This window comes from Asparagus officinalis, chromosome 8, assembly GCF_001876935.1.
Source record: "Asparagus officinalis chromosome 8, Aspof.V1, whole genome shotgun sequence".
In the NCBI taxonomy this organism is placed as follows: domain Eukaryota; kingdom Viridiplantae; phylum Streptophyta; class Magnoliopsida; order Asparagales; family Asparagaceae; genus Asparagus; species Asparagus officinalis.
In genome coordinates, this window is record NC_033801.1 from 20,887,864 (window position 1) to 20,907,739 (window position 19,876).

Genomic DNA, 19,876 nt, shown 5'->3' on the forward strand with positions numbered 1-19,876 from the left:
GGTCAAGCCGAGCTCAAGAGCGAGCCCAACGAGCGGGCTCATGGGCCAACCCAGCGCAGCGCCCACCCCTACACAAGAAAGGATTTTAAATCCTTGGTTGCATAGCCAATGATGCCATATTCTTGTCAGTGAACCTCGTATGGGATTGAATTTATTGGCAGTGTGAGAAATGCATGCTAAGCAACTTTATAAGGTAAAAAAAAAAGTTTACAAGGAAAAAAAATTCTTAGTTGCATCTTGATTTTGGGTATTCTTTGAAAACAAAAAATAAATCCAAATTTCTCTTATAGACTTTAATACAAGGGTCAGCATTCATCTCTTGTACATTGTGTATGCCAAAATAAATTGAAACAAATTTGCGCAAGTTACAGATAGGAGGTATTCTTGCACCCCAAAATTTTTGTGTCAATAGCATGCCTCTGACCAAATTAATTAATTAAAAATCAAAATTGAAAACCAGAAGCTAGCTGATTGAAACACATCAACGAATGAAAATCAACATGCAAGAAGGGCTAACAAACTCTTTACAATGAAGCCTGGGGGGTGGGCAAACATTTATTTTCCACAAGGTAATAATTGAAATTTTTAGAAATAATATTATAGTAACTAATTTAGGATATGACAACTAACCATCTTAATTCTTCTTTCTTTGCCAAGCACAAAAAATTAACCCTTCATCTTTACTGTCGAATCCAAATAAAATTAAATTATTTTCAATCCTACTTCTTAACCTTTCTCTCCCAACGGCACCGAAAAGACTACACTTTCTTTGCTCCTCTACAAATGATAAAAAGACTTTATGGTCTCCATCTAGGCCACTTTCCCTATATTCCTCGACTTCAACTATAAAAAGAAGGTGAACTGATATCTAAGTGACCTTAATTAATCAAAGAATTAAGATGAGTGAGAAGGTACTTGAGACAATTAAACCGGTTCAAGAACTGGTGAAGAACGTCTAGACACCGTCGACGCACTACCTCCTGCCGGAGGAAGAACACTCGGATTGCGCTCCTCCAACAGCATACGACATTCCCATAATCGATATCTTTTTTTTTTTTTTTTTTTTTTTTTTGGTAACGAGGGAACCCCGGTTAGCACTCCAGCGCCCCACTTTTGGGTCTGGCGGAGACCACAGATCGAGACGCACGATCCTCCCACAACTACAAGGAGCTTCGCCCAATTATTTTAGGGGGCTCATCCCCACATGCCAGGACCAGCGTGACCCACATGCATAGGGCAGGCAGTGTGTGGACCAAGACGACCCAACCGGGCCCCTATCTACCAGGCTGGCATACCAACAGGGTAAAACCCCGGGTCTCCATCCCCACCCTTAAACCAAAGGAGACCAGGTGAATGCGGCTACGGAGATTCGAACTCCCAACCAGCAGGGCACAAAGGCCTAGGGAGCGAATCCTCCCCCATAATCGATATCTGTCGACTGCTTTAATGTAACTGGCAAGAAGATGAGGCCTACAGCCTCAGATATGCCATTGAATCTTGGGGTTTGTTTCTGGTAAGACTCTCCACCGCAGTTCGAAACTTGGTGCAAATATACGTGTAGTCAAATTTTGATCGATAACTTGCTCTGAAATCAATCATGTCTTATTCATAGTGACACTCAAGATAAGAAGAATCTCCTTCAAAGAACAAACATGCAAAAGTCATTGATGAAGTGGAGAGGTAGCACTTAGTGACCATCTACAACCTGCAATTTATATGATTGCTCACTTGTTTCCATCATATATTCATTTCTTCTTATATTTGCAGGTCACCAGCCATGACATTTTACCCTCTTTTCTCGACGAGTTGCAAAATGTAACAAGGAAATTCTGTCAACTTCCTATTGAAGAGAAGCAGAAGTGTAGAAAATTAAAGAATGGAGAGTACCAAGTGGAAGGATATGGAAACGACTACGTCATGTCTGAAGACCAAATCATTGACTGGAATGACCACCTCAATTTCATAGTACAACCTGAAGACATAAGGAAATTAGAATATTGGCCTGAGAATCCAATCACTTTCAGGTATGTGTTGAAAGGGAACACCTTCCACCTTTTGTGTTTCGTCTTGAATTCCCTTTAGATTGTGACCAGATTTCTGTCAAGCTGTTTACAAGAAATCTCTGGGGCAAAAAAAAAAAAAAAACACAGTAATAGCAGAATTGGGATTTTCTCCATATTTTAGAACCTCGTTAAATCTAGTGCATCTGCAATTGATATTTATCAATGCTTCAACTGTCATTGTTTCTCTTTTTTGTAAAAGTTGTTATGATATAAAAACAGACTAGACTTTTAAGTATGGGCAAGATATAATGTTGATGTTTCTTGTCGTAGGGAAATGGCCCATGATTAAACGATGAAGGTGAGGGAGATAACCGAAATTGTTCTTATGGCTTTGGCAAGGATACTGAAATTGAACAAAAACCAGTTCATCAGCCAATTGGATGATAGAGCTGAAGTGCTTGCAACCTTCAACTACTATCCGAGTTGCTCAAGGCCTGACCTTGTTTATGGACTCAAGCCTCATTCTGATGGTTCAGTGATAAATATAGTTTTTCCTGACAAAGAGGTGGAGGGGCTTCACGTGCTCAAAGATGGAGAATGGGTAAAAGTTCCTATCGCTCCCCGTGCTTTGCTTGTCAATTTGGGAAACCAGATAGAGGTAATGAGTAGTTTTCTTCATTGCTTTCTGCATAATTCTAAGTCATCGATTAGGTGTGTCGTGTGAATGAAATTGCTATATATGTAATTACTGTTGGAAATAATCTTGAGGAAAATCAGAGACCCAATGAATACAGGCATTTTATCTTTAGAAATATGTTAAATGTATTCTCATCATATTTGATACCTCAATCATATATGTTTTTCAATCACATATTGCTAATATATTCTTCCTACTATAGCATTATACCATTAATACTTGCAAAAATATTAGACCTTAACAATGTCATACCCACAATGGATATACGGTTTTTCCAGCAACATGGCACTCATAATATATATGCTAGGTCCTATGCTATTAGGGTTAATAATTGTATAGGTAGGCATAGAACTTATCATAATAACTTAAAACATTGACTTTGACCTTCCCATCACACGTTCGAACATCATTGACTAACTCCTCATCAATCCCAACTCATTTCAATATAGTGAACAATCCAACAAATTTCATTGACTACAATCGAGCAATTACACACTTCGTATAGAATATAGGATTTCCAATAATATATCAACCTATGTACAATAAAAGAAATTTCGATACAGGTAATGAGCAATGGAACTTCCAAGAGTGATGTGCATAGAGTGGTTGCAGATTCTAAGGAAAGGATATCTGTCACTATGTTTTATTTGCTTGAATCAGAAAAGATGTTGGAACCAGTAGAAGGTTTAGTGACTGAGATGAGACCATTTTTATTCAGAAAGATGAAAGCTAAGGAGTTACTCAAGATTTATTATGAGAAGTTTGCACAAGGGTAAACAACCGTTCAACGGTTAAGGGTTTGATCAGGAAACCAAGTCAGTTCATCAAGCTTTTGTTTAGCATTCCTTTAGATTGGGGCTTTTGTTAGGGTAACTATGAGGCGGAAAACCTCCCATGTTTTGCTAAAAAGATATTAATGAAATGAGATATAAAGTACAAATATTTATATACGGCTTTTTGTTAGTCCTACTCTGAAAATAAATCAATCCAACCATAACGTGAGGAAAATCTCTAAAACAAATAAAGTTAAAAGGATTTCGCCAAGAAGCAGAGTCAACACTTTCAACTGATAGAAATCTATGCACAGTAGTTTCAATATTCAATCTTAGATTTATTTTGTAGTACTCATTTGCAACATTAAGAACTAGATGAACTGTGATAATTCCCAATTTGATAGGACGACTCTATGTCCTTACCTTCAATCAGAAATCCCGGTTCAACGTCCAATCCCGTTATGTTACGTTGAAAACGAATTGTGATTCTGCTAACTGACGGACCTTTATTTCCTTGTCTACTCAAAAACTAGCTCGTTTTGTTACTTACCCTAACCTTCCTTGGTTCAATCAATAACGATCTAAATTCTTAATCAACCCAATGCATGAACCCCCGTCTCCTAACAAAAAGCCATGAAGAAAAAGTAGAAAATGAGGGTTGATCAATTCATGCACTGATACATCTATCATCCTCTTCCTTCTCGTTAAAGCACCACAGAAATGATCATCTAGTTTTCTAGCTCATTGCTGGAACTTCAAAGTTTGCTTCCATGTGAACTAAGGCCTTTACTAGGAACGTAGTAAACTTGATACACAATGTCAGCTTAACTTTTGGATCAGTGATTAGCTGATACAACTCAGTAGCAATGTAGTGTTAATATTATGAACATTAAGAAGAATAACATAAAACATACTCCTGGATGGACATAAACATAAGCTGTTTACAAGTATCAAAAGCTCCAAACATGAGACCTGTTATAGGAAACTGTAAATTCATAGAAACTGACCACTTATGGCCTAGAAGTGGAAGAATTTAACTGTAAATTCAAATGGTAAAAATGTGGAATACAATATTCAATTGGAGAGTAAAGGTTTTAATGGAAGATTTCGAAAAGTAGGTTAAGAAGAGAACCTAAAACAGTAGAAACAACACACACACTATTGGAAAGTTAACTCGTCTGCTCTATAAATAAAATGAGATGAGATTAATAAGTAACAAAGAGAGTGCCGCGAACAATAATTATGAATCCTGATCTATACTCTGCATGATATTTTTTTACACACACTCAGTATGTTACTTTCATCTTCATTGAATAAAATTAATTCAAAATATAGTAGGCTTACCTCGACTGTGCACCATTTGCCCATACATTTGCATCAGACATCCATAAATCTCCTTGTGCTCTGAATGTGATTTGTCCCTTGCCATGAACTCATAAACAACACCATTAACCTCAATAGAACTGCAGCCAGGAGTCTTTTCCATACCCATCTCCTTCATTCGCATCCTCACCTTATCTGCTTCATCCCGCATGTTTGCCTCTGTATACATATTTGCAAGCAATACATAGATTCCACTGTCTTTTGGATCTAGTTCTATCAATTTCAAAGCAGCTCGCTCGCCCAAAGCAACATTGCCATGAATTCGGCAAGCAAAGAACAAAGCACCCCATACCACTGAATCAGGCTCCATAGGCATACTACTTATTAGCTCCTCAGCTTCTTGTAATAAACCAGCTCTACCAAAAAGATCAACCATACAAGAATAATGCTTTTGCTTCGGTTGAAGTCTATACTTTGAGCTCATTTGAGAAAAAAATACACGACCATCATCAACCAATCCAGCATGACAACATGCTGATAGAACCCCGAGAAAGGTAACCTCATCTGGTTCCAACCCGATCTCTATCATCCTTTTGAAATGCTTTATGGCATCCTTGCCATGCCCATGACCGGAAAGACCACAAATTATAGATGTCCATGTTAGGGTATTTCTCTCTGTCATCTCATTGAATATTCGAAGTGACTCCTTGATATTGCCACATTTTGCGTACATGTCCACTAGAGCAGTTCCTAACGTAATATCTAACTGGAATTTTTGTTTTTCAATGTAACGGTGAATCCACATTCCCATTTCCAAGGCGCCAAGTTGAGAACATGCAGACAAAATACTAATCATGGTGACCTCATTGGGCTTGATCAAAGACCCTTGCATCTCCTGAAACAGGGAAAACGCCTCTTTACCTCGCCTGCACTGAACATAACCAGCCATTAGCGCGTTCCAGGGAACAACATCTCTCTGGGGCATCTCATCAAAGACCCTACGAGCATCTTTCAACAATCCAAACTTGGCATAACCCATGATCATCGTGGTCCAAGACACCACCGTCCGTTGACTCATCCCATCAAACAACGCCTGTGCAGGCTGCAAACTCCCACATTTCACATACATATCCATCAATGCATTTGTCAAGGGAACAGTACCCTTTATGTCCTTATCCTGAATATACCTATGAATCCTCCTCCCCAAATCCAAATCTTGCAACTGTGTACAACAAGCAATAATGCCAATCATCGTAACCTCATCTGCTCTAACTTTCTCCACCATCATCCTATGAAAAATATCCAATGCCTCTCTCGGTCTCCCACGCTGAACATAAGCATTTATCATCGTATTCCAAGAAACCAAATCTCTCACACAACTTTCATCGAACAGCTTACGGGCACCATCCAATGCCCCACAAGATGCAAAGCAATGAATAGCTGCATTGATTACGAAAACATCCGAGCTCATACCCAATTCAACAGCCTGCCCAAAAGCGACGACCCCAGTTCTCATATCCCAATTCTTGGCACAGGCCTTGAACAAGAATGTAAATGTGTAATTATCCGGTCGGCCATTGCTACAAAGCATCTCTCTATACAAATACACCGATTGTTTAGGGTCACTGCTATCGGCGAACCCACGAATAGCCAAATTCCAAGAGAACACATTTGGGTTTTCTATTTGGTTTAGGATTAGATTGCCGTATGGGAGATTGGGAGAGTCTGACAGAGCACAGAAGGCTAGGAGGCGGTTCGCAGCGAAAGTGTCTGAGAAAATGCCTGAAAGAACCATTTGAGCTTGGATTTGTTTGAGGTGGTTGAAATTGGTGCATTCTTGTTGGAGGAGGTTAAGGAGGTGAATTTTTTGTTTGTGGAGAGAGGGAGGGAGAGTGTGGAGGAGAGAGAGATGAGGTTTAAAGATGAGATTGGGGAGTTTGAATTTAGAGAGAGAATGGCATGTTAACATTGTATCATAGAGACTTGTAATCCATTCAACAGAAAATAAAGCAGAATCCTTTGCTCGGAATCATTCATATTCAACAAAAATCATTCCAAAATTACGATCAAAATGAATTCCAGAATGATAATTTTTCAAAGTTAAAATACCCACATCTCTACCAGTAACTTTGTTTATCAACAACTTATCCGCAACGGACCGTCAAGAAACTAAATTTCTGATAGACGATTCTAAAAAAAACCAGTGAATTTGAAAGTTGAACAAAATTAAAGCAAACTCACTTCAAATCGAATGTGATCGAAGCGCGAGAGGTGTTCCAAGAGAAACAGCGATTGACTCTCAATTTATGGCACAGTGGGCTTAATTGTATTGGGCCTTTTTGATAAAATGGGCTCTAAAATCCTGTTAAGTCCTATAATTATTCGGACAAACAATAGATAGAGAGGCAATATTCCACAGTAAAATATTGAACAGATTAGAGTCTTTTATATTTTCCGTGAGAGAAAATGAATTTCGTAGTTCTTCAAATTTTTCTTAAAATGTCAATTGTTCTCCAGACTTTTCCATGACATATTACAGAACAAGTAAAATGAAGGGGTTAATGAATAGTCATGATCCCAATTAGTTTGCCCATAAAGTGACACACATACTGACATATATGCAGATCCATCAGATGTACTGACATATATACAGGGCATCAGCTATGATCTAGATAAATTAATATTAAAATATAGCTAAACTTTTCATGTTACAAGATATACAGCTATATATACAACTCGTTATAGGTCCTTGCCTTAGGGCCTGTTTGGATTTGTAGGGGTGAAGGGAAGTTAAGGGAAACTGAGAGAAGGGAAGGGAAGGGAAGGGAAGGGAGTTCCCTTCCCCTTGGTTACACCCCAATTTGGGGGGTAACAAATTTTATACTATTAGGGGGTGAACCAAGGGGAACTAGGGTGAATTAACTTCACCTCCTAAGTGTTCCCAAACAAGGTGAATGGAAGTGAATGATTCCCCTAACTTCCCTTCACCCTCATTCCCCTCAATCCAAACAAGCCCTTAAGGAGCAAGAAATAAATAAATATTTAGCTTTCTAAACTAAAGGAGAAGAAATAAAAGAAGATTTTGTCAATCTATTATGAGAGTATCCCTTTTAGAGGATTGCAATGAGTCAACCATGAGGAGATTAAGGGATATTATCTCCAATGCTCCCCTAAGTTGGAACATGAAGATTAAGAATGCCCAACTTTGCCCTTAAAATTTGGATATGTTCGGAGCTCAAAGCTTTGGTGAATATATTCGCCAACTAGTTGTGTAGGAACATAACGAGGAGTGATGTCCTACTGGATCTAGTGATCATAAACAAAACAGCAATCAATTTTGATGTGTTTATTGTGCTCGTGAAACACTGGAGGCAATACGAATGGCAGCTTGATTATCACAATAAAGAGGCGTCGGAAATGCTTGTGGTACGATAAGATCTAAGAGTAATTGACGAAGTCAAAGCAACTCACTTGTAGCAAAAATCCATGGACTGATATTCAGTCTTAGCACATGAACGGGAAACAGTTTGATGTTTCTTTATTTTTCAAGATACGGGAGCACGACCAAGCATTATGAAACCCATGGTGCAGCGTCATGTAGTATAGCAACATGCCCAGTCAGCGTCACAGTTGTTGGGGATTTGAAATAATCAAATCAAATCCGTACCCTTCCGGATCTTGTGTTTGAAAGTTGAGCAAGAAAGAAATTCACCATAAATCAAAGATAAAAACGTGTAGGAAAATAAATAAGAAAGAACACACCAAATTTAACGAGGTTCGGCAACGTGCCTACGTTCTCGGGAGCCACACCACACAATTCTTTGATTACTTGAAGAAGATTATAATGCTTGCAATTGGCCTCTCTCTCTCTCTCTAAGATTTCTAACCCCAAAGAGCCCTCAAAACCCTCTTTTTTCATGCTCTTTTTCTCTCTTAAACCCTAAAGAGACGTGTTTCTATTTATAACAAAACACAATCCCAAACAAATTAGGATTCTAAAACGAGTCTGTCACACCCTGGTGTGGCGCAGACCACACCCATAGCAGACAGGATAGATTCTGCCACACCCTGATGTGGTCAGGGTGTGACGCAGACCACACCCATGGCAAACATGACAGATTCTGCCACACCCTGGTGTGGCACAGACCACACCCATGACCTGTCTTGAATTTTTATGCAATTATTGATTTTGATTCTAGGTTTGGGTCTCCACTCTCAAGACCAACAATCTCCCACTTGGAGATCAAACCACCATCAATGAGCTCTCCCGAACTCCACCTTCTTCGCAAGCATCTTCTCCTACTTGAAATATCCATTCTTCAATCATCAATATCCCGGCGATCTCGCCGATCCTCGTAGTGTGGCTCCGCCTTCGTCTTCTACTCGTGAAGGCCAACTGAAGTTGCGTACAACTCCAGTTTCTCAATGGTGACTGTCTTCGTCAACATGTCCGCCGGATTTTGACTCCTCAAAATCTTTATCAAATGCAACTTTCCGTCTTCAATTAGCGAGCGTATAAAATGGTATTTGACGTCGATATGCTTCGTTCTGACATAATATACTGGATTCTTGGCAAGATGTATAGCGTTCTGGCTATCACAATAAAGAACTCCTCCCTTGCTTCAGATCTAACTCTTCCAAGCACCCGTTCAACCAAATCATCTCCTTTCTTGCTTCAGTCACCGCGACATACTCAGCCTCGGTTGTAGACAAAGTCACAATCTTCTGCAGACGTGAGATCCAGCTCACTGCTGTCGACGCTAAGGTATAAACATACCCCGTGGTGTTTCGCCTCGTATCATGATCACAGACGAAGTCTGTTAGACCCTAGAGGGGGGTGATTAGGGTTTTATGCTAATCTAATCCGATTAAATGCCAATTAAAACTAATTAACAAGTTTATTCTTGCAAGATAGATATACAAAGAGTTATGTGCAAGAATATGCAATATACACAAGGTGATATATCCTATATGATAGAAATATATGAAAGGATATATAAACAATAAGATATATCCTAACAAAGAGATATAGACAATGTATGTGCAAGGATATAAAACTAACAAGAGGGGTAAAAAATTAACTACAAATGTGATAGGGCAAAATGATCAACAAGCAATACACAATGGCGATGTAAGATATGAACATGAAAACAAGTGCGCCAATGCAATGCTTAATAAAACGATAATCAAACAATATGAAATATAAAGCTAGATTGAGTTTAGAAAACTTCTCAATAGATGACAAGAGATGGAGGGAGAATAGTTGATTGCTCAAACTCTAATAGATGATCTCCTCAAGCTCTTGTGGAATTGAATTCTCAAACTCAAACACCCAATTGCTTAAAAGCTTCTAAACAAACATTAAACAAACTTAAAACCTTGTTTAAAACTCTTTAAACTTGTTTAAAATATTTCTTAAGTCCTCTTAGAAGTATGAGGGCATGGGGTACATATAGGCTCATGAAACAAGTCCAAAAACCAAGAAAAACACCCCCAAAATATTAAAATAAACAAAAAAACAGAACTAGACATTACTGTAGCAACGGTCGGCTGCTACAGTACTTCGGTCGACCGGTACGGTCGACCGGGAGCCATATGCAAAGCTGAGTAACGTCCAGAGACATTTCCGGTCGACCGGTCCGGTCGACCGGAGTTACTGTAGCAGTGTGCAGCTATTTTATAAAATCAATTTAAAATAGTAAATGAACTCCAACAATTATGAAATTTTGTGGGAATGTTCTAGACATGTAGAATAACATGTCAGAGAAAGTATTTCTGAAATATATTTTCCCAGTTGAGAGAAATAAATATTTGAACACAAATTTATAGTTTCTGAAAAACTGTTAACATATACGATTTTGTAAAATCAATTGGGCAGAGTAAATCAACTCTAAAAATAGTAAAATTTTGAGAGAAGTTTCTAAACATGTATATAAACATGTAAAAGAAAGAATTTCTTAAATATCACTTCCCATTTATGAAAACTCATTTATTTTGTAAAACATGCACGAACATGCACGAACGAAAAACATGATTTTGTAAATTCCATTAAACATAACAAATCAATTCCAAACTTGATGAAACTTTACGAAATGTTTATAAACATGAAAACAAACATGTTAGAAAAAGAATTTATCAAATTGAATTTCTATTTGTGAAAACTCATGTATTTTACAAGTGTGTCCAAAGCATGAAAACTCAAAACCATGCATGTATATATATAACTATATATATACATAGAAACCAAATACATGTGTGTATATTATATTGAGCTTAGAGTATCTAACACACATAATATAAATCCTAAACTAAATTACCCAAGCTTGATTGGTCTTCAATAAGCTCTACTTGGTAATCTCGCGGATGAAGCTTGAACTTGATCTTTAACTTTGAATTGCAAGGCTTCACCGACATTCCGCCAACCTCCTTTGGATATGATCGTTGAAGCTCTATTCCATCCATCCTCCAACTACGTTGTTTGTCTACAATACATAGGAAAACACAAATACTAGACAAACAACATTAGTGGTAAATTGTTTGTTAAACATCATCAAAACAAGAAGGCCAACAATCTCCCCCTTTTTGATGATGACAAACAATTTACAAAAAAAAAATATATGCATGAAGGAAATGAATATATAATTTATAATTCACATGCATATAAACAAGAAAGAATATACTCACAATATTTCTCCCCCTTTGACAACATCAAAAAGGGGACAAAAAGAATAAGAGAGCAAAAGAAAGCTCCCCCTATAAGCATAGGTGAGTATAAAACATAAAAGGATATAGGGATTGCTCCCCCTATCAAAATGCCATAAAGAATATAACACACATAATATAAAACCTAAACTAAATATACCAAAGCTTGATCTTGATCTTCAATAGGCTTGACTTGATATATTTGCGGATGAAGCTTGAACTTGATCTTTAACTTGAATTGTATGTTGCTTCACTCCACAATTCCACCAACCTCCATTTGATATCGTCGTTGAAGCGCTATTCCATCCAACCTCCAACAACGTTGTTTGTCTATAATAAATACGAAAACACAAATACTAGACAAATAACATTAGTGGTAAATTGTTTGTTAAACATCATCAAAACAAGAAGGCCAACAATCTCCCCCTTTTTGATGATGACAAACAATTTACAAAAAGGATATATGCATGAATACAAATAAATATATAAATTATAATACACATGCATATATGAAAGGAAATGTATACTCATAATATTTCTCCCCCTTTGACAACATCAAAAAGGGGACAAATGAATTAAGAGAGCGAAAGCTCCCCCTATCAATAAGCATAGGTGAGTATAACACATAGAAAGATATAGGGATTGCTCCCCCTATCAAAAAGCCATATAGAATATATGCAATAAAGATCAAGGCAAAACATGTGAGCAAGCATACATGAATATGCTAAAAATTTTACTCACATACATGAGAACATATATAGAAATACCAATATAAAAATAGTGTCTCATAAAAAACATAAAAACATATATAATAGTAGATTTATGAAATCAAAAAAAGAGGAACATGAGAGTTATGCAAAAAGTTTTCAAATGAAAACAAGTCAACCAAAAGAAATCATAAATCAATATTTGAGTCCAAAACCCATGTTTGATCAAAAATAGAATCTCCTTTGTGGGATTTAATCAAACCACATATGGAATACATTATAAGGCACGAATAGATGATCCATAAGCACAAACATATAAATATCATCATATAAGTGAAATATAATGAATTCAAAGCAACAAATCAAAACAAAATCTTTAACAAAAGAATTTCAAGAGAGGCAACAATATATCAAGCTCTAAAGCTTGTTCTAACCCATATAATCATTCTAGCATCCGGTAAACATGATTTGGGAATAAACACCCAATAAACCCGGAGGGTTATATAAATGCAAACCTCTCATTAAAGCAAAACCAATGATCATGAAAACAAAAGAATTTAGCCAATAAAAGAAATTGTTTTCATAAAAGTTTAAAATGCATTTTTCAAAACCAAGAAAGAGAAAAATAAAAACACTAAAATTCTTGGTTTAAAAATTATTTTGGCACCCAAACATTCTTGGTGCCGGATTGTTTAGGGACATGACCCCTATCATTCAAGCTCAAAGCCCTAGGGTTATGAGCCCTCTTGGGCATATGTGGTGCACGAACACGGTCATAACAAAAATTACTCAAATGACCCTTCCGATTATAATAAGTACAATGGAAAGGAAACATTTGCTTATGTTGACCAAACGGTTGTGCACGGGAAACATTAGAAACATTTGCAAACATGGATGGTCTTTTAAAATTGTTTTGCAAATGTGAAACTTTCTTTAAATCAAAACAAAATTTGGTCAAATGACCAAATCTACCACAATAATCACATCTATACACATGAGCGTTTAAAATGCATTTTTCAAAACCAAGAAAGAGAAAAATAAAAACACTAAAATTCTTGGTTTAAAAATTATTTTGGCACCCAAGCATTCTTGGTGCCGGATTGTTTAGGGACATGACCCCTATCAATAAAGCTCAAAGCCCTAGGGTTATGAACCCTCTTAGGCGCATATGGTGCACGAACACGGTCATAACAAAAATTACTCAAATGCCCTTCCGATTGCAATAAGTACAATGGAAAGGAAGCATTTGCTTATGTTGACCAAACGGTTGTGCACGGGAAACATTAGAAACATTTGCAAACATGGATGGTCTTTTAAAATTGTTTTGCAAATGTGAAACTTTCTTTAAATCAAAACAAAATTTGGCCAAATGACCAAATCTACCACAATGATCACATCTATACACATGAGCATGCTTGTGATGAACTTTATGAGTGTGTGCATGTACATGTGTGTGTGATGAAGAAGCCTTATGAGATGCACAAGAAGCATTGATATTACTATTTTTAGATTTTTGTGCATCATAGCAAAATTTAGATAAATGGCCTTTACGACCACAAATAGAGCACTTATAAATTTTGCTATACATGTGTGCATGATGTGTGATATGTTTAGGTGTAGTAGCATGAGACTTAGCACACATGTTCATAAGCTTATCATGGTTTACCATACATGTTTTTAAGGTTGAATCTAAACAAGATATGCGATGTTTAACTTGACTCAACTCAACATTTTGCATACATGTATAGGAAATAGAAGTAGATGAAACATTATCATTTCTAAAAGAATTAAACTCATTTCTAATAGTTTCTACTTCTATCATGGCATCATTATTAGCATGAGTTAAGCTAGATATTTTTTCATTTTTCAAATTTAACATATCATTGTTTTCTTTAAGCATTATATTTTCATTTTCAATGATGTCAAATTTGGACACTAGCTTCTCATGATCGGATTTCAATTCTACATGCTTGCTTTTAAGATCAATAAAATTATTTTGTAATTTTGTATAGGCATGCAATAATTTCTCATATGCACAAGCGAGTTCATTGATGGATATATCACTTTCGGATTCCGAATCGCTTACCACACTAGGGCTATCGCCTAGTGGCCGTGTGCATGATGATGCTCCACACTCACTTGAAGATCGCCTAGTCGACACTTACTTGAAGATGATCCCTACAAACTAGGTCGGATTTCCTCCAAGTTGCCTTGATGTGCTTCTATGAATTTCCATAAATTGTAAGCACTATCAAAATGAACAAATTTGTTAGAAAATGATGAGTCAAATGCATTGAGCAAATATTCTAACAAGAGCTTGTTCATATTAAACATATTATTATCATGATTGCTCCACTTAGATTTCTCCAATGTGGACACAATATAAGCACAATCAATAATTTTCCATAAATCAATATTTCTAGATTCAATAAATAGTTTAAATCTAGAAGCCCATTGAGCATAGGAAAAATTAATGAATTTAGGAGCAACATTTGATTCATAGACTAAATGAAATACATTTATATTCATGATATATATATAAAAATATGCAAGCAAGACAAAAGTAATCATAACTAGATTAGCACAAATAAGATAACTAGGATCTTTAACTCAAGGTGGTTAGACCTTAAATCAAAGAGCACCAAGCTCTGATACCAATTGTTAGACCCTAGAGGGGGGGTGGGGTGATTAGGGTCTTATGCTAATCCGATTAAATACCAATTAAAACTAATTAATAAGTTATCCTAGCAAGTATAAAATACAACAAGATACGTAAGCTAGGATAAGCAATATGAACAAATGAATATATCCTATCAATGAGATATTACAAATATATGAGCAAGGATATATGAACTAACACAAGGGTAAAATAAACAATCTACACAAGTGATAGGGTAATATGATGAGCAATACACAAAGGCGATATAAGATATGAAAACAAGAATAAGAACGCCAATGCAATCACAAACAAAACGATATGTTTACGAGGTTCGGTCCCCACGACCTACGTCCCCGCTCCTCACCTCGAGGAGATCTCCACTATCACAACCGGGTTTTCTACGTTCACCCGAACAACGTTTACACCTCACAATACAATCACTATGTAATCACACCTCACACACTAAGTGTTGGTCCTAGCCCGTGTCCTCCTCCTCAAGTGCTCGGTTACAACCTCTCCCTAGGCACGTCAACCGACGCCACTCCTCTTGGATTCGACCCTGTCTCTCACCACACACTTCTCTCGGTGGACAAGTATATTACAAGTGAATCCTCACAATTAGGCTCAATACAAAGTGTTTGTTCTCTACAATGAATGAGAACGAATTATAAGCTCACTCTCTAAGTTACACAATCCCACAACCCAATTATACTATGAATGTAAATACAATAAGCTCAAATGGTTGTGTGTATAAACATAGAGAAAATAAAATCAACTAAACTCAATATGAATACTAGCTTAATAAAATGATAATCAAACAATAAAATGTAAAGCTAGATTGAGTTTAGAAAACTTCTCCAATAAATGACAAGAGTGAGAGAGAGATGATTTGAAGCCCAAACACCAAAGATTATCTCCTCAAGCCCTTGTGAAATTATCTTCACAAACCAAACTCTTAAACACACTTAGAAAACCTTAAACAAACTTGTAAAAACTCTTTAAAACTTTTCTCTTAGTTGTCTTAGAAGTATGAGGACATGGGGTATTTATAGGCTCATCAAACAACCCCAAAAACCCAACCAAAACCCTTAAAAACATTAAAATAATTAAAGCTGGAAACTAGCCGTTACTGTTCAAACGGCTATATATAAGTCGACTTAACAGGTGACACAAGTCGACTTGACAGAAAGAAAAACACATGCAGAAAGACAGTTTATAAGTCGACTTATAGTAGACTTATAACAAGTCGACTTAGAGTAGACTTATGATAAGTCGACTTAGAGTAGACTTATAACATGCACAAGCAGTTTCTGCAGTTCTGGAAAAATGTCAATTTAAAATAGTAAATGAACTCCAAACATTATGAAATGTTGTGGGAATGTTCTAGACATGTATAATAACATGTCAGAGAAAGAATTTCTGAAAAATATTTTCCCAGTTGAGAGAAATAAATGTTTGAACACAGATATACAGTTTCTGAAAAACTGTTAACATATACGATTTTGTAAAATCAATTGGGCACAGTAAATCAACTCTAAAAATAGTAAAAGTTTGAGGGAAGTTTCTAAACATGTATATAAACATGTAAAAGAAAGAATTTCTTGAATATCACTTCTCATTTATGAAAACTCATCTATTTTGTAAAACATGCACGAACATGTACGAACGAAAAACATGATTTTGTAAATTCCATTAAACATAACAAATCAATTCCAAACTTGATGAAACTTTACGAAATGTTTATAAACATGAAAACAAACATGTTAGAAAAAGAATTTATCAAATTGAATTTCTATTTGTGAAAACTCATGTACTTTGCAAGTATGTCCAAAACATGAAAACCTAAAACCATGCATGTATATATATAACTATATATATACATAGAAACCAAATACGTGTGTGTATATTATATTGAGCTTAGAGTATCTAACACACATAATATAAATCCTAAACTAAATTACCCAAGCTTGATTGGTCTTCAATAAACTCTACTTGGTAATCTCGCGGATGAAGCTTGAACTTGATCTTTAACTTTGAATTGCAAGGCTTCACCGACATTCCGCCAACCTCCTTTGGATATGATCGTTGAAGCTCTATTCCATCCATCCTCCAACTACGTTGTTTGTCTACAATACATAGGAAAACACAAATACTAGACAAACAACATTAGTGATAAATTGTTTGTTAAACATCATCAAAACAAGAAGGCCAACAAAGTCTGCATTCAAGTATCCCTACAGCACCAACTCCTTCCTCCTGAAACATAATGGCTTGTTCGTTGTCCCTCTCAAATACCACATTATCCACTTCACGGCCTCCCAATGCTGCTTCCCTGGATTGCTTATAAATCTGCTCACAACTCCCATTACATGGGCGATGTCCGGCCTCGTGCAAACCATCGCGTACATGAGACTCCCAATGGCCGAAGAATATAGCACCTTGCTCATATGCTCTCTATCTGCATCTGTCTTAGACGATTGCTCCTCAGATAGCTTGAACTGACTTTCAAGGGGTGTGCTAACAACTTTAGCATTATGCATGTTGAACCTCTGAAGTACCTTCTCAATGTATTCAGCTTGGCTCAATGTCAATGTCCCTTCAGCTTTATCCCTACTGATTCGCATCCCTAGAATCTGCTTCGTTGCACCCAGATCCTTCATTACAAACTCCTTTGCTAGCTGTTTCTTCAAACTGTTTATCTCCTCTAAACATGGTCCTACTACCAACATGTCATCAACATATAATAACAAAATAATAAAGCTGGACTCGAACCTTTTGAAATAACAGCAATGATCTGAATTGCATCTTCTGTAGCTATTGTTCTGCATGAAGTTATCAAACTTCTTATACCACTGTCTCGGAGCCTGTTTCAAACCATATAAGCTCTTCTTGAGCTTGCACACCATCTCTTCCTTTCCTTCTTCAATGAAGCCAACAGGCTGCTTCATGTAGATTTTTTCATCCAAGTCACCATGAAGAAATGCAGTCTTCACATCTAACTGCTTAAGAAAGAGGTCTTCTGCAGCCATCAAACTCAACACTACTCTGATGATTGTGAGTTTTACAACAGGAGAAAATATCTTCGTGTAGTCCACTCCTTCTCGCTATTGAAACCCCTTCACTACTAATCTGACCTTGAATCTCTTGCTTCCATCACTCTCCTGCTTGACCCGTTAGACCCATTTGTTATGTAAGGCTTTCTTCTTTGTAGGTAGCTGGGCTAACTCCCATGTCTCATTAGTGAGTAGAGAATCCATCTCCTCCTGCATAGCATGCTCCCACTGCTAAGATTCACTCACTTGCATTGCCTCTTCATAGCACTCCGGCTCACCGCTATCTGTCAACAATAGGTAGTCAAGAGATGAAAGATATCTGTGATTTGGTTTGGGTATCCCGGATGACCTCCTAAGCTCCACGCCCTGGGTAGTTTCTTCTGCACCTGGAGCCTTCTCCATTCTCTGATCATTTCTTCTGCACCTGGAGCCTTCTCCATTCTCTGATCAGAACAAACATCATCACCCCTATCTGGAAGTTCCTCTAAATCCATGTACTCGGATCCACCTGTATCCGTAGTGCTGCTCCCACTACTTTGGCTATCCTTGGTATTTTTCCTGTTCTTGTACATCACCTCCTTATTGAATATCACGTCCCTGCTTCTGATGATCTTCCTGTTCTTCTCATTCCAAAGACGATACCCGAACTCATTAATGTCGTATCTAATGAATGTGTACTTCTGTGACTTAGCTTCTAGCTTGTCCCTGATGTGGTCACTGATATGAACATAAGCCACGCAACCAAATACCTACAAGTGTGAGAGATTTATCTTCTTTCCACTCCAAACCTCCTCTGGAATCCCAAAATTCAATGGAACTGATGGCCCGTGATTAATAAGGTAAGCTGCCGTATGCACCGCATCCGCCCAAAATATCTTAGGCAGACCTGCATGTAATCGCATGCTCTTGGCACGCTCTGTCAAGGTCCTGTTCATCCTCTCCGCAATGTCATTCTACTAGGCGTCCCTGGAGTAGTCCTCTCTAAGCGAATATCATTCGTAGCACAGAACCTCTTGAACTCCTCCAGCTCGTATTCTCCACTATTGTCTGATCTCAGACATTTCACCTTTAGATCTGTCTCGTTCTCCACCATGGCCTTCCACTTCTTGAAGATTCCACACACCTCTGACTTGTGCTTCATGAAGTAGATCCACACCTTCCTTGAGTGATCGTCAAGGAAGGTGACATAATATCTCGAACCGTCAAAAGAAAACACACTGGCTGGACCCCATACATCTATATGAATCAACTCTAGCTTCTGAGCCTTAGGTGGCCTTCCACCCTTCTGAAAACTAACACTCTTCTGCTTCCCAAAGATACAGTCTTCACAGACCCCGACTTCCACGGAGTTGATCCCGGTTAGCTTTCCCTGTGAATGTAAGATCTTCATCCCCTTCTCGCTCATGTGCCCTAGCCTGTTGTGCCACAGATCTGTACTCTCTTTGCCAGCTGTAATTGCGAGGGTATCACTCACATGTAAGGTGATGTAGAGAATCCCTAGTTTGTTACCTCGAGTAACTATCATCGTACCGTTGGAGATTCTCTACGAATCCCCTGTGAATGTTGAAACATAGCCTTCTGCTCCAAGCTGTCCCACCAAAACAAGATTGCTCTTCAGCTTCGGCATGTGTCTCACGTTCTTCAAGGTCCACTTAGAACCCTTCATCTGAATCTGCACTTCACCCTTTCTAGCAATATTACAAGGCTCGTTATTCCCTAAATACACTTTTCCAAAGTCCCCTGCTACATAATTCTGAAATAGCTTCCTGATAGCAGTAGCGTGGAAAGAGGCTCCTGAATCGATGACCCAAGAATCCGAATCACTGTCCATAGCAAGGATCAATGCATCCTGCACGATATGAGCCTCCTGCTCACCCGCATTCTTCTTTGGACTTTTGCAGATTGAAGACATATGGCCCTCCTGGCCGCAGTTCTAACATTTCCCTTTGATAGGCCTAA

General features: G+C 37.5%; 1 protein-coding gene across 1 annotated transcript; it reads right to left on the reverse strand.

Annotated features, from left to right (window-relative positions):
- Nucleotides 2,240-7,048, reverse strand: LOC109822669 (pentatricopeptide repeat-containing protein At2g22410, mitochondrial). The gene is made up of 2 exons (XM_020388902.1): nucleotides 4,818-7,048; nucleotides 2,240-2,688 (listed from the first exon to the last, which is right to left on the reverse strand). The coding sequence occupies exons 1-2, from the start codon at nucleotides 6,763-6,765 to the stop codon at nucleotides 2,639-2,641; spliced, it is 1,998 nt and encodes a 665-aa protein (XP_020244491.1). The 5' UTR covers nucleotides 6,766-7,048; the 3' UTR covers nucleotides 2,240-2,638.